At 40.4% G+C, this 15,904-nt stretch overlaps 1 protein-coding gene across 2 annotated transcripts in view; it reads left to right on the top strand.

Annotated features, from left to right (window-relative positions):
- LOC143775757 (TRPM8 channel-associated factor homolog) overlaps nucleotides 1-15,904 on the top strand; it is a 43,791-nt gene that overhangs the window by 19,984 nt on the left and 7,903 nt on the right. Inside the window, exons 2-7 of one of the 2 annotated variants that reach the window (XM_077264278.1) lie at nucleotides 1,037-1,126; nucleotides 1,979-2,605; nucleotides 2,735-3,687; nucleotides 5,702-5,796; nucleotides 5,958-6,171; nucleotides 15,464-15,703. In XM_077264278.1, coding sequence (XP_077120393.1) covers nucleotides 1,989-2,605; nucleotides 2,735-3,687; nucleotides 5,702-5,796; nucleotides 5,958-6,171; nucleotides 15,464-15,703 — 2,119 coding nt within the window. In that variant the 5' untranslated portion in view covers nucleotides 1,037-1,126; nucleotides 1,979-1,988. The remainder of the gene's footprint in view (nucleotides 1-1,036; nucleotides 1,127-1,978; nucleotides 2,606-2,734; nucleotides 3,688-5,701; nucleotides 5,797-5,957; nucleotides 6,172-15,463; nucleotides 15,704-15,904) is intronic. The other variant, XM_077264277.1, reaches the window with a different exon arrangement.

The raw sequence follows: 15,904 nt of genomic DNA, 5'->3' as shown, positions 1-15,904 counted from the left end.
GGGGCACACAGGGCATTATTACTTTGTAGGGGGCTAAAATATGGGCAGTGTTCTCTAGGGCACTTGTAGCTGGCATTACTATATCATAGAGGGGGTGCTTTAGAATTTACACAGCAGGTGCAGTAATAGGGACACATACAACAGCAGCGGCTCAGTATTGGGGTATAAGGTGCAGTAATAGGGACACATACGGCAGCAGCGGCTCAGTATTGGGGTATCAGGTGTAGTAAGAGGGACACATACGGCAGCAGCAGCTCAGTATTGGGGTATCAGGTGCAGTAATAGGGACACATACGGCAGCAGCAGCTCAGTATTGGGGTATCAGGTGCAGTAATAGGGACACATACGGCAACAGCGGCTCAGTATTGGGGTATCAGGGGCAGTAATAGGGTCACATACGGCAGCAGCGGCTCAGTATTGAGGTATCAGGTGCAGTAATAGGGACACATATGGCAGCAGCGGCTCAGTATTGGGGTATCAGGTGCAGTAATAGGGACACATACGGCAGCAGAGGCTCAGTATTGAGGTATCAGGTGCAGTAATAGAGACACATATTGCAGCAGCGGCTCAGTATTGGGGTATCAGGTGCAGTAATAGGGACACATACAGCAGCAGCGGCTCAGTATTGGGGTATCAGGTGCAGTAATAGGGACACATTGCAGCAGCGGCTCAGTATTGGGGTATCAGGTGCAGTAATAGGGACACATACAGCAGCAGCGGCTCAGTATTGGGGTATCAGGTGCAGTAATAGGGTCACATATGGCAGCAGCGGCTCAGTATTGGGGTATCAGGTGCAGTAATAGGGACACATACGGCAGCAGCGGCTCAGTATTGGGGTATCAGGTGCAGTAATAGGGACACATACAGCAGCAGCGGCTCAGTATTGGGGTATCAGGTTTAGTAATAGGGACACATATGGCAGCAGCGGCTCAGTATTGGGGTATCAGCAGGATGAGGAGTTTGTGCAGGTTGGGAATAGATGATGATGGGGCTGGAATGTGAGAAGTGAAATGTGTCTTTGTTGTATTCTCTGCAGACGAGTCCTGGCTGGAAGAAGTTGTCATGTCGGTCTGGGCCAGATGGAAAAGACGGGAAAAGTGAACGACTCCATCAGAAAACATAAGCGGTAAGACATTAACTGTGCTGTGATCTCTTATATGTTCTGTAGGACTGTATTTACCATTGACCGTATGGTGGTAATATCTGTGTTGGTTCTCCAATATTAGGGCGTGTCACTGAATTGTAATCAAGGTTACCTGGTTAGGGGCCCTCTCTGAAGCTTCGCCCCTCCTGAACCAAAACCCTAGCTACGCCTCTGCACTGTGCAATAACGTTTTAGAATGTCAATGCAGAGTAAGCAGTTGCACAAGATTATTTCGGTGTAGGAGTTGACTGTTATGCACAGCTTGACTGTCAACAGAGAAGGCAAAGATGGTTTGTTACTCTCATAACTTCCTGATCACTGTATACACAGTGCTTAGCAAGTTCTATGTACATAGTTCAGAAAGTTCTACCAGCGCTTCCTCCTCCAATTACAGTGATCATATTACTAGGGGAACATGAGCTTCTGGACCCTAACTGACCCATATTATCTATGCAATGTAATTAGGAGGTTGAATTTGCCTTGACACTGGGGCTAATATACTTGCCCCAGTTACAGAGGAAATGAAATTAAAAAAAAAGTAGCTAAATGTTGAAGTGCCCTCCAAAGGTCTTTTATGGCCTTATAGTGCCAAGGAGTGTGATTTAGATGAAAAAAATGTGCAAATAAACTAAAGAAGGAAAAAAATATTGGTTTTAGCCCTGCACGAGAATGAATAAGAAATTGTGTGTCCAATATATAAAAATAATTATTATAATAAGGGGACTGCAATTTAAAATGTATTTTAGTGGTCTTTTATGGATTACAAAAAAAAGTTAAAAACAGGCATTTTGTTTTGTTTTTTCGTTTTTAAAAAGTGCTCATTTTGTGTTACAGAACATAGAAAATGGCTGCTAATGAAGACTACCGCTCTCTGGTCAAAGATATCTGTAGTGTAAATTTCTCTGGGAAAAATGTGCCTTGCAATCTCCTCCTGACTGGTGACGAAGCTTTTCCGGTCATAGCAAGTCCGGAAAAACATGTCCTTATTGCTGCCTCCAAGTATGGGAAGGGTCGGCTTGTGGTCATGAGCCACGAGGCATTCTTGAACCTGCCTCAATTTATGGATTTCCTAAAAAATGCAATATCTTGGCTGAAACCTTCCTCAGAATCGGTAATTGGTGTTGACAAAAGCTTCAACAACTTGGAACAGACAATTTCTGCCTCTGGACACAAGGTTGAAAAGATCTCTGGTCTGAAGAACGATTTGGGAGTACTCTGTACAAATGGATATAGTGATAATCAGGCACAGGAAATAGTGTCTTTTGTAAAAGAAGGAGGAGGTCTTCTCATTGGAGCTCAAGCCTGGCATTGGTCTTCGAGCCACAAACAAGATAATGTTCTGTGCAATTTTCCTGGAAACAAAATCACTTCTGTGTCTGGGATATATTTTACTGGTCAATATGGAGAAAGAGGGAACTTTAGTGTGAGTGAAAAAATACCATGGTGCCCATTCTACAAAGAGTAAGTACTATGGATTGTTCTTCACTGTTTATCTTCATTTAAATGTCATTATATAGATTTTTGCCTAATTAATCTGAGTATCACATAAAACTATATTATATTCACTTTATTTTATTTTTTTTTGCACAGTTTGACCTTTTCAGCAGATTTAAAGCATCTTACGCAAGGCGTTAGCAGCATGGATATTACTGGACAGTGTGTCCCCTCTGAACTTCTCCTTCATGGACCTCTGACGTTTCCAATTGGTCTAGCCAGCAATAACCAGTGTTTTTTTGGTGCAGCATACTACGGGAGAGGGCGTATAGTTGTGGCGACACATCAAGGCTATTTATGCAAACCGCAGCTCAAAACCTTCTGGCTCAATGCGATCTCATGGCTGGATAAGGGAAGACAAGGAAAAATTGGCGCTGTAAAAAAACTGGCTAATTTTGCAAAGGTCCTACAAGCTGAAGGTTTACAATGTGTGGTATCTAATTTGGCTCCTGAGCTCAGTGTGTACTGCTGCACATCAAGCAGTGATGCTGAGGCAGAAAAAATTCAACAGTTTGTTGCAGAAGGTGGGGGTCTGCTTATTGCTGGCCATGCCTGGTACTGGTCTTACTCTAATCCAAACGTGCTTTCTCAATATCCAGGAAACAAGGTCCTTAATAAGCTTGGAATCAGCATTTTGGGGAGAACAGTCGCTAAGGGCAACTATCAGGTTTTGGATCCTAATGCAGAAGCTACTACTTACCATTTTCCTAGAGCTGTCTCTCAACTGTTAAGTGACTTGAGAAGTGGGGCTCAGTTAACACCATCCCTGAGTGATTGGCTGCCTAAACTCAGACAAGATGTTTTGACATTCATGAAGATGCCAGCCAGCCCTCTTATTTCTTCTCTACAAGAAGAATTGGTACATCTGGTACATGGTTGTAGTATCCCAAATGTCAGCAAACAGTGTCCGGCGAAAAGCTGTTCTAAGGAAGCTTTCATGATGTGTCTCGCTCAAGAAGTCAGCTGTCTGGATAAGTTGCAAGATCTAGAATGTGAGAGTGGTATTTCTAAACCCCCTATTGCGGTGCAGATTGATGGCACAAACCCTGGTAAAGTACTTTTCTCATATCTCATTATATATATACTTTTATGTTTGTTTCATATTTAACAATGATTTTTTGAACAGATCATCAAATCATGTATTTCTTTGCCTTAAATAAACGTTTTTTCTCTTAAGACTTGTTTACATAGGCAGGGTATTATTCTTTCCCCACCCCCAAAACAAAAGATAAAGGTACATGTACCAATATACGGTATACATCTTTTTCATTTGTCAGGACACTGTTCTTATAGTACTATTTGGAGGAGTTCTGCCTGAAGCATTGTTTCAGGATTAATGCTTTTTTTTCTATAAAAATTACACTAACTATCCCAGTGAGAACATTGGAATACAAATTTTCCTGAAACTTTAATGCATGAACTGAGTCTTGTGAAATATGTGAACAAGCACTTACAGTCCACCTCATCACTAGCACTGTAGCATGAAAATGATAATTCAAAAGATGAGACTAAAAGGAAAGGAGTTTTGTGCTTGGGTCTAAGAACAAACAGGCAGGTTATTGCTAACAACTAGTGATGAGCGAGTGTACTCGTTGCTCGGGTTTTCCCGAGCATGCTCGGGTGATCTCCGAGTATTTGTTAGTGTTCGGAGATTTAGTTTTTATCGCCCCAGCAGCATGATTTACAGCTATTAGCCAGCTTGATTACATGTGGAGATTCCCTAGCAACCAGGCAACCCCCACATGTACTCAGCCTGGCTAATAGCTGTAAATCATTCAGCTGCCGTGATGAAAACTAAATCTCCGAACACTAACAAATACTCGGAGATCACCCGAGCGTGCACGGAAAAACCTAAGCAACGAGTACACTCGCTCATCACTACTAACAACCTGCCTTTTTTGAATGGGGATGATCTCTGCCGGTTCAGCCAGCAATACCCATTCTTCATTTCACCTCTCATCACACAGAGCCGATCTTCCTCTTCCTTTCTGTTCTGTCAACGGAGCGTCGCTGCAGAAGTCATGCTGATTGACTCCTTGCAGATAGGCAGTGGGAAGATGGCTGTCAATTAGCATGACATTGGCAGAGAAGCCCTATCGACTGAGAGGAAGAGAAGATGCTACTCTGTTGACATGCTGTGCTCTCGTCAGCTGCTGAATTGCACTGTTGCTCATGCCAAGGAATCCGTTCACCTTCCCATAAAGTAGCAGCTGAAATCTGTTTGGTTGCTGTGGCAACACTAACACTGCCTGCACCACTTTTCATGGTTCAGCATTTATTAAATGTGTTGCATCAGCGTTTGCAAGTCAAAATCGGGAGTGGAACCTACAGAGAGAAAACTATAATTAGAAGATTCACATCTCAAATGTATTTTGGAGCCACACCTAGTTTTGGCTTTCAAATACAGATTTACAATGACGTGTGAATAAGGCCTTAAAGTGATACTTTCACATTGGAATTACTATAAATTCTTAAAATCCCCATCACAATTGGCAAAAATAAAAGATAGTCAGAAGTCCCACTAGACTGTGAATCTAATGACCTGTGTAGTATCATAGATCCTTATGATCCTGTTATTAGCTCAGTCTGGGCCCGCATAAATTACCATAATTAGGGTCTAAAAGTGCACTTTTTTTTATTATGTATACCCCTTTTGACATGTAAAGCGCCATGGAATAAATGGCGCTATATTAACAAAATAAAATATTAATAATAATAATCTAATATGTTCATGTGAGTTTGGCGCAATGTATACAGCCTGTAAAGAGTCCCTATGGCTCATACTTCAGAGCTGTAAACACATTATATGCCTCCGTATGGTGCCTCAATACTGTAACAATACAGCAAGCAAGGCTTCTAGGGAAAAATACTTCCATTATTTCGGTGCATCATTCATACGGTAGTTTGTCTAGCACAACTGCTATTAGTCTCTTTCGCTCTTTTAACTTTTAACACTCATATCTATAATACTGAATGGGACCATTCACATATTTGTGATTTTTCACAGAACCACCTAGAGTGGGCCCAAAACAACATATTTATAAATGGATTTTCTGTCCCCAGGTGCCGGTGCCTGGAGAAGTACTGGACTCTACGTACCTCCACGGAAAACAGTAACTCTTGTGTTTCCTGCCTCAGCTGTGGGTCAAGGTCTACAGGTAATCTACAGGAATGATTCTTCTGAATACTAATAAGTGTTAGCAAGCTATCCTCTTCTAAAACTGCACCCAAATTCTTAAAATATTCCACAACATTTTATATTGTAAATGATCCCTTCTCTTCGGTGATAATTGTAGTAAAAGCTTGATATTTATTACAGGTGCAGGTTGGCTGTCAATCAGATGACCTGAGTGGTGCAAATCAGTATTGTCGTGCACCAGTGGTTGTGCGTAGAAAAGCCGTGGATGATGAGAAGGTTTCTATATCCTGTGTCTGGGGCGGACTTCTGTACATTATTGTCAAAGCCAAGAGTCAACTGGGCAATGTTCCGATTTCAGTTCAAGGAGCAGAACTTGCTCCTATGTTTATAAAAGGTAAGTATAGAATGCCCTAATTTTCTCTATATGTCTTAAAGTCAACAGAACCACACACAATAAATGGCAGTGCTCTAGAGCCAAGTCATAGATTCCAGATACTCTGAATACTACCATATTCCAGTGAAGGCCATGTTAATAATTTGTCATCAGTGATGCTGCTCCTTTATCCCACAACCAACATTTTATTTTGCATCTGCCACTTTTTTTGCGGCCACAGCACAGTTGATCTGCCAAAAAAAAAACACAATAGTCACATCAAGTAGCCATCAATAATCTTGAAATACAGTATATGCTATTAGTAACCTAGAAATAACTAAACAATTTGCATTGTGTCCACTTTTGCTTCAAAAGCTTTCGTTCCATATGCTTAGATATGACATTGAGAATAGTGATTAATGATTTTTCTGAAATGATTGATGCCAAATTTGCCAGGGAAATTCAATGTGCTGCAAATAGATTTGCGGTGAAAGTACTCCAAAACCTCCAATTGTCCTGATTTATGACACTCTATGACTCCTAAGACTGTATCCAACCTCTTTCAAGCTCTTTAATGCAAAGACAGCCTTAGTAATGTCTAAGTCACCTAAACATATGGTTTCAGGTAAATGTATAGTAATTGGTGGTAACCAACGTGTTTAATAACACACGTCCTGTCAGATTTTTCTATGCTTTTTTAAAATAAAAAAATCTAACCAAAAATGATCCCTTTTTGGGGGCAAATGCATGCCATGCTGATGTCTATACACATGTATGGTGTGTATGGTGTGTTATAAACAGCCCAAGGGCAGCAATGAACATGTAGAAGTTGCTTATCTTCCTCCATCCCATGTTGCATTCTTAGGACCATTTTTTCCAATATAAATATGAGAGGAATGATATCATTGGCGTGATAGTTTTCCCTACTGACAAAATTAGTAGCCTCCTCGAAAGGCCTCATTAGGCTCCGCACCCTCTCATCAGCTGCCATAGTAAATTTTCAAAGTAACCCAAGTTCCAGCTTGCCTACTGCATGATATAGGCTGTCCCTGCTTTACGCTGCTCGTACAGCGAATCCAACATATGCAGCATTTAATTCCATATCCTTGTAATCTCAGAAATCAGGCAGTTCTCAGTCAGACTTAATGAAGAATGGCCTCCAGGCTTTGCAGAAATAGAACAGTTGAAATGCCCAGACATGCTTCTGGCCATGAGTATCATCTTTTTCAAGTGATTATATTTCTTTAAAAAAAAATGTTGCACATTCAAATTCAAGTCATGCATCATACAAGGATCATGTGTTACTGTGCCCAAATGCAGTGCAGGCACAATATTCCTGACATAGTCATTTGCTATGTTGCCCAATTGTAGTCGATAGGGAAACACTTGCTGCTTTGCCCACTGTGCTTTTGTTGCCCATGTCTAAAATAAGTGAGATAGCTTGGCAGTGCTTAGCATACAAGAACTAAAAGACTGAGAGCGGGGAGTGAATTCAGGGTTCTGACTTGTTGCTGTTGGGGACAGGGATATGTCCATTGAGAAGAAGGTTACTAAACTGCGCCTGGTGTTGGAACCAGATGTAGTGCCCAACTGTGAAGGTGTCACCAACTATCCTTGCTGAAGGCATGCATTGTTGCCAATCAACAAATTTAACCAGTGATCTCTGGAAAACATGTATTGATGGTTAGAATTGCTATTTCACAAGTTGAGCAATTCACTTTTTCAAGCACAATCGTAAGACCAAGGTGCAGGTCACTTTCTACTGCATGAGAGAGCATAGAGTGGACACCACTTTCTGTGAGCCATAATGGCAGCTAGATATCCTCTTTCAAGGCTGATTTCACACCATAATTTCCTAAAAGGCAATGGAATCTACTGTGCAGATTGAATTTTATACGATAAAAAACTATTGTTTTTTTTAAGCAATTCTGATGCATTTTGGAACAGTTTTTTCCTGAAGCTTTTTTGTAGGTGTTTGATTTGGAAGTTCTGAGTGTAGAGCTTACTTCCATCAGGATCTGTTTTAAAGATATGACATATACAGGTGCTTCTCCCAAAAATCTGCAAAAATGTATTTTATTTCAATTCTTCAATTACAATTCTTGTCATTACAAACAGAGTGATCTATTTCAAGTGTTTATTTCTTTTAATGTCGATGATTATGGCTTACAGCCAATGAAAACCCAAAAGTCATTATCTCAGTAAATTAGAATAATTAACAAAAAAACACCTGCAAAGGCTTCCTAAGTGTTTAAAAAGGTGCCTTACTCTGTTTCAGTAGGCTCCACAATCATGGGGAAGACTGTTGACTTGACAGATGTCCAGAAGGCAGTTATTAACACACTCCACAAGGAGGCTAAGCCACAAAAGGTCATTGTTAAAGAAGTTGGCTGTTCACAGAGTGCTGTATCCAAGCACATTAATGGAAAGTTGAGTGGAAGGAAAAAGTGTGCTAGCAAAAGGTGCAAAAGCAACCGGGATAACCGTAGCCTTGAAAGGATTGTTAAGAAAAGGCCATTCAAAAATTTGGGAGAGATTCACAAGCAGTGGACTTCTGCTGGAGTCATTGCTTCAAGAGCCACCATACACAGACGTATCCAGGACAAGAGCTACAAGTGTTGCATTCTTTGTATCAAGGCATTCATGACCAATAGACAACGCCAGAAGCATCTTAACTGGGTCAAGGAGAAAAAGAACTGGACAGTTGCTCAGTGGTCCAAGGTGTTGTTTTCAGAGAAAGTAAATGTTGCAATTCATTTGGAAATCAAGGTCCCAGAGTCTGGAGAAAGAGTGGAGAGACACACAATCCAAGCTGCTTGAGGTCTAGTGTGAAGTTTCCACAACCAGTGATGGTTTGTGGAGCCATGTCATCTGCTGGTGTAGGTATCTTTTATGAAGACCAAAATCAGCGCAGCCGTCCATCAGGAAATTTTAGAGCACTTCATGCTTCCCTCTGCCAACAAGCTTTTTGTAGATGGAAATTTCATTCTCCAGAAGGACTTGGCACCTGTCCACATTGACAAAAGTATCAATACCTGCTTTAAAAACATCAGTATCACTGTACTTGATTGGCCAGCAAACTCGCCTGACCTTAACCCTGTAGAGAATCTATGGTGTATTGTAAAAGAGGACGATGAGAGACACCAGACTCAACAATGCAGATGAGCTGAAGGCTGTTATCAAAGCACCTGGGCTTCCAAAACACCTCAGCAATGACACAGGCTGATCGCTTCCATGCCACATGGCATTGATGCAGTAAGTGATGCAACTGGAGCCCGGACCAAGTATTGAGTGCATTTACTGAGCATACATTTCAGTAGACCAACATATCGGATTTTAAAATCATTTTTCATGCTGGTGTTATAAAGTATTCTAATTTACTGAGATAATGAATTTTGGGGTTTTTATTGGCTGTAAGCCATAATCATCAACATTAATAGAAATAAACACTTGAAATAGATCACTCTGCTTGTAATGACTCTATATAATATGAGTTTCACTTTTTGTATTGAAGAACTGAAATACTTTAACGTTTTGATGATATTCTAATTTTGTGAGAAGCACCTGTACTTTCTTATTTTCGACCAAGCATTTTCAAAGTCTAAAATGAAAAAAAGTGCTAAAACTCTACATGTGACATGTGAGAAGATTTACATTGATATTTATAAGTAGAGTAATTCAAACAGTTGGTACGCTATATTTGTTATGTTTACTTGAGCAATCCACACACACAAAATGTTCAAACCACTCCATTTGCACATAGTATAAGTGGCAGGGCCAAGACTGCACCACCAGCAACTTGACCAGGTAGCAGTTGACACAGAAGACAATGACTGGGCACTTGTAGTTGTTTCCTGACCACACATTCATGTATGGGTGACGCTGAAACATAGGATGATTATGGCAAGCAGTAGATGATGAAACTGATGATGGTGACACCAACCATATACTACTTTAGAAGTCGCCTGGCAACAAGAAAGACAACCATGATGAGGAGAACAGTCTTCAGACATGTTTATATTGCTGGTCAGTTTGCTTTTAACATATAAGCAGGCTATGCTGTTTCAAGTGCTGATGTAGACCTGTAGTTCCTAGTCGATTTTTGCTGGGAGATCCATGGCTTATTTTCCTACTGCAGAACCTGCACAGTTCAAAAGATTTGTCATCCAGCAATGTGGAGAATAATTCCCACACTGGATATGACACATATTGGATTTGCCACCACCAAGACCATGACCAGAGTTTTCATGCACTCTTGAGTCTTCTCTAACAATAGCAGCTGCAGCATCAGCATCACCCAAGCTGACCACATTCGAAGCAGATCTGTCTCTGGAAGATCTTTTGTCTGGATGTTGGCTCCATATCATCCTTCTCCTCTGACATCTCCTACATAGCATCCACATCTGGTTCCCAGGTCCTGTTAACCACATACAGTGGCTGGCAAAGTATTCCCCCCCCCCCCCCCCCCATTGCCTTGGCATTTTTTGTTTTGTCTTTAGTTAACTCACAGCCTGGAATTTGTTTTAGGGTTTGCACCAGTTCATGTAACGAACATGCCTGCAACTATGAACATTTGGTTTTATTTTTATTGTGAAGCAAACAACAAATAGGACAGATTTTTTTGTAATACCATGTTCTTTCCATTTGATGATAATAGATTTGATGGTGCTCTGGGGAATTAGCAGAGATTAGGATATTTTTTATAACCCAACCCTGACTTGTACTTTTCAACAACTTTGTCCCTGACTTGTTTGGAGATCTCCTTGGTCTTCATTGTTTGGTTAGTGCTGCCTCTTGCTTAATGGTGTTGCAGCCTCTGTGGCCTTTCAGAAAAGATGTATATATACTGATAGACCATGTGACACTTAGATTGCACACAGGTGGACTTCCTTTCACTAACCATGTGATTTATGAAGGTAATTGCTAGCACCAGACTTTTTTAGGGGTTTCATCACAAAAGGGGAGACTGCATATGCACATGATAATTTTTAGTTATTTGATCCCATACATTTAATTTATGCCTATATTTTTCTCACTTCACCAACTTAGACTATTTAGACTATTACAAAAATATTTAAACGCAGGTTGTAATGTAACAAAATAGGTAAAAAGCCAACGGATGTGAATACTTTGGCAAGCCACCATAATCATCCCTCAATCAAGTGAGAGGTGTCTAAGTGTGGGAAATGTCTTGAGTACCTCGACCCCTCCTTATTTCCATCCCTAATTTTGACCATACTGTGAGTACCTTCAGCATCATTACTTCCAGTGCCCCTGCTACCATAGCTGACAGTGCCACCACTATTAATACCATCACCAACACAGCTCGGCATTTTAGTCATGTCCTCCATCCTAGTCTCATCCAAACCAAAATGCTGGATGTTCTCATTCAATGTGTCAAATAGAAGAAGTTATTATCTGGTTGTAAAAGAAGAATTATCTTCTTCTACATCCAAAAGGCAGTGGATTTGGGGACAAAGCACTTCACTAGCGGTCAGAGAAGACAGAAATGTCATTATTGGAATTTAAAGTCCACAATCAAAATGATTAGCTGTTATGGTGATTGAGGAGGAGTGATGTGAAGGAAATTGACTCAAATTGACAGTGTCAAAAAGAACATCATCTTTCTGGGACTGAGATGAATGGTGTGCCATATAGCCCATAATGTCCTCTGTTATCTCCCCACTACTATACTTCCAGAAGACAAACAAAGATAATTGTGACTTGCATTTGGCAGTACTACAGGCCTAACTGGCAATAGTGGTGCGCTTGCTGTTACTTTTTGTCACATTCGTATTGCCAGATACCATGGTATAGGATTTTTTCTTCTACTTTCTGCCAGTTATTGCAATCACCACTACTTTTTATCATACATATTTACTACACTAGGATCAGCTTTTATCTTCTAAACAATTTCCTCCTTCCATAAAAGGCACAACCAAAAATGCTAAGTAAACACCGATAAAAATATCACAGGCTGCACGCAGCAATACTGGTGTGGCATGTAGACTAATAAAACAGACCACTAGAACAGATGCAAAAAAAGCAGTACTGTATTTGTAACGCACACTTTGTCAGGTATTATCATAGTAAAATGTTTTTTTAAAGCTTCCTTCTGCATTAATGCTAAAAATATGTTATTGAATTGTAGCAGCACTATAACCACACTGATTAAAGCACCACCTCAGCGTTTGTTTGTTTCTCAGCGCCGGAGAGGTGCTTTAAGACTGTGTGTACACGATGCGGATTTGCTGCGGATCCGCAGCGGATTTTTCCGCGCAGAAATGCTGCAGATCCGGACTGTGATTTACAGTACAATGTAAATCAATGGGTAAAAAAAAGCTGTGCACATGGTGCGGAAAAATCAGTGCGGAATTGCTGCGGATTTAAAAGAAGTGCATGTCACTTCTTTTGTGCGGATCTGCAGCGTTTCTGCACCCCTCCATGATAAAAATCTGCAGTGGCAAAAACTGCAGAAAATCCACACAAAATCCACATCAATTCCACGGCAAATCCGCATAAAAACCGCAGCAAATCAGCAGCTGCGGATTCTGCCAGGAGATGCGGATTTTGTGCAGAAAATTCTGCACCACATTTCCTACGTGTGCACATAGCCTAAGTGTAAGTTTCCTGCTCCCAGTCACATACTCACCCTCTGGTGTCTTCCCAGTTTTTTGGCACCGCTCCGGTCTTGCGATGCCATCTTGTGAGCGCAGCTTCAGACTGGCCGGAAGTCAGAAGCTACGTCACAAGCTTTCAATGTGACCTCAGTGCTGCTGCATGAAACACTGGAGCTGCCAGCAGGTCCCTCGACGCCGGATACTGACAGTAGTGACACTGGAAAATGATGAAGGTGGAGGAAGGTGAGTGTGAGACAGGACAGGGGAATTACATTTAAAGCACCACTCCAGTGGTGCAATAAAAACAAAACAAATTTTTCATGTTGAAACAAACACATGATGTAATAGTGACTGCAAACATTTTAGCTTTTTTCATTATTTTATTTCTCCATTGCAGAGAGAATAGCAAGCAAAGTATTAGTCATTTAGTCATTTAGTTAACTTTTTAAGTCAAAATGGGTGATGTCAGAGTTTTCACTGTATTTCCCCCTGTATGATGCTGACCAATCATAAGTAAGCAGCAACTCTCAAAGGAAAGAACAACCACACAGCACCATAGTTTATAGCAGGGTTTCCAGTGCATGAGAGATAAAATGACAGATAGTTCTGAACTCCTGGTTTACCGTTCTGCATGAGTCAGTGTGAGGGAAGCGACAGCACATATGAGTTTAGCTGTGTCACATTACAAACCATTCTATTAGCTCTCCTCCTCTCCTAGAATTGTCAGCTCTTCTCTTCTCCACACTGTCCAAAGATGTGTCAGTAATGACAATTTTGTCTGATGTGTTCAACTTGTAGTCACTCTGAGGTGAGATCAGAGAAGTGTCTCATTACATCTCATACAAACTCCAGAACAGGCAGGCAAAATGTATGAGATTTCATGCAGCCCTGATCTCATTGCAGAGCGATTACAAGTTGCTTAAGCAAAGCAGACATAAGTGTCATTACTGTCAACACTATAAGGAGAGCTGATAGAAGGGTTTGTAATGTGGCACAGCTAAATTCAGTGCCACTGCTCACCCACACTGACTCATGCAGGTTAGACCAGTAGATCAGAGCTGGCTGTCATGATACCTCTCTCACACTGAGAACTCTGCTATAAACTATGGTGGAGCATGTTCTTTTCTTTGAGTGTTGCTGAATGATTATGATTACTCAACTTCATACAGGGAAAAGAAGTATGTGCTGCCAGTGAAGACTCTCACAACACCCACTTGGACTTAAACCAGTTTACTCATTATGATCCAAATACTTTGCTAATATCTCTGAAAATCAAAATTAATGTTTAATTCTACTCTGCTGACACTATTCTCATTGTGTGTCCAGTTCAACATAAAAATTTAGCTAAAGGTCCACTTTGAGCAAGCAACTATGTCTCCCTCTCTGGCCCTGCCTCACAATATATCAGACACAGTAACTCTTCTATCTCTATCAACTAAATCTGTATTACAATTTTTCCTCACATGCTTAACTTCATTACTGTGTTGAACCACACTATCAGTACAGTTTCTTCAGCATTTTATGACTATTTCTACCTATCTCTATGACTAAGCTGTGATGTATTCTCACTATCCAGATTCAACACAAAATGGCTGTTGCATTTCATGCTTCTGCTTCTGTACATGCTATGATAGTCCCTGCTGATTAATTGACTGTACTATCCAATGTAATCTGATAGCTGCAAATATCATGGGAAAGCCTGCCCCATCAAACTCGACGTTATGTGATTACCAAAAATTGCATCAGCCATAGAACAATGTGTAAAATGGCAACTGCCAGTAGGATAATGTAGCAACTAATTCAGGAAGATAGGTAACACACTGAAAACTGCAACTTACCTTCCTGATTCCTGTACAGACTAGAGATCCGGACCACGCAGTCTTTAGTGGTTTCTGTGCAAGATGAGATAGCGCTAACCACAGACTAGATGATGGTAATTCTGACCTATGCTGCCTGAAAGGCCGTTGAGCACTTTACGTTCCTCCAAAAGAACCAGAAGGCAAAGCAGAGGGAAAATTACCTGCAAAAGAATAAAGTGTGCTGAAATAGAAAGAGATCCCAGAGTGAGTAAAACAAACTATCAAATACAAAATAAAGTATTAAGAATGTACTATTAGAGAATATGCTGCCTACTTCCTAAAAAGAAACATAAGATAGGTGCAGAGTAAAGAACATAAACAGCAAAGAGAGAAACCCTAGCTAGTCTTTCACTAACTGGCTTAAACTATCTCAGTATTGCTGTGCAACCAAATGAGACTATCACCAGCAGGAAATACCAGCAAGGGAAAAGTATATAAAACTGCACTTCAAAGGTAATAGGGCAAACAATTGAGTAAATGAAAACACCTGTTACTCTAAAACGACAGAAGCAAAGATAATAGAAACTAAACAAAAAGAGAAAAATTTTATTTGCTGTGGCTCAGTGGTCACAGAAGCTGACCAAAAAGCACAGGCTCAAGGGTTTGAACCTGGACGCCAGACACTGCCATTTAAGATGATTCACGGGAAGTCAAGTAGATATTGTTTGAATTGTGCAAATTCATTGAATTTCTACACAAATACGATTTGATTAGAAGCAATTAGCTCATCTGTAATTGTGATATATTTTATATATTTTTTTCTCCTTTAAAACATCGTAACCAAGCAAAATGCCTGAAAACACAAATACCTTGTAATTCTTAACTTTTCATTAGGTAAGACAACCCAATCATCTTGGGTGCAAGAAATTCGGAACTATCCATCTCCCTGGGCTGAGCTTATTACAGATAGCATTATTCTCACTGTCCCCTCTGATGTGATTCGCTCACTTGAAGATCCAGATGCTTTAATGGCTCAGTGGGATAAGATTATGGAAGCTATAGCTGATCTTGCTGTAATTCCAAAGAAGTTTCCACGTCCAGAAAGATTCGTTACAGATGTGCAAATTTCAAATGGTATGTAGACAATCACGACACTTTTTATTCATGTCACTACTTTTGAACAAAATTTTTAAGACTTAATTTAATAATTGTGTTAATGATAGTTACATGGGTAGAACATGTATATTTTATTATAGCAGAAATAACTAATTTACTGTATGCAGAGTGGTTGTATTGTAGCTATTATTTTTCACAATAACTTTTTTTTTTACTTAC

The sequence above is a fragment of the Ranitomeya variabilis genome, chromosome 5 (assembly GCF_051348905.1).
Source record: "Ranitomeya variabilis isolate aRanVar5 chromosome 5, aRanVar5.hap1, whole genome shotgun sequence".
Classification (NCBI taxonomy): domain Eukaryota; kingdom Metazoa; phylum Chordata; class Amphibia; order Anura; family Dendrobatidae; genus Ranitomeya; species Ranitomeya variabilis.
This window is presented reverse-complemented; position numbering and strand designations above follow the sequence as displayed.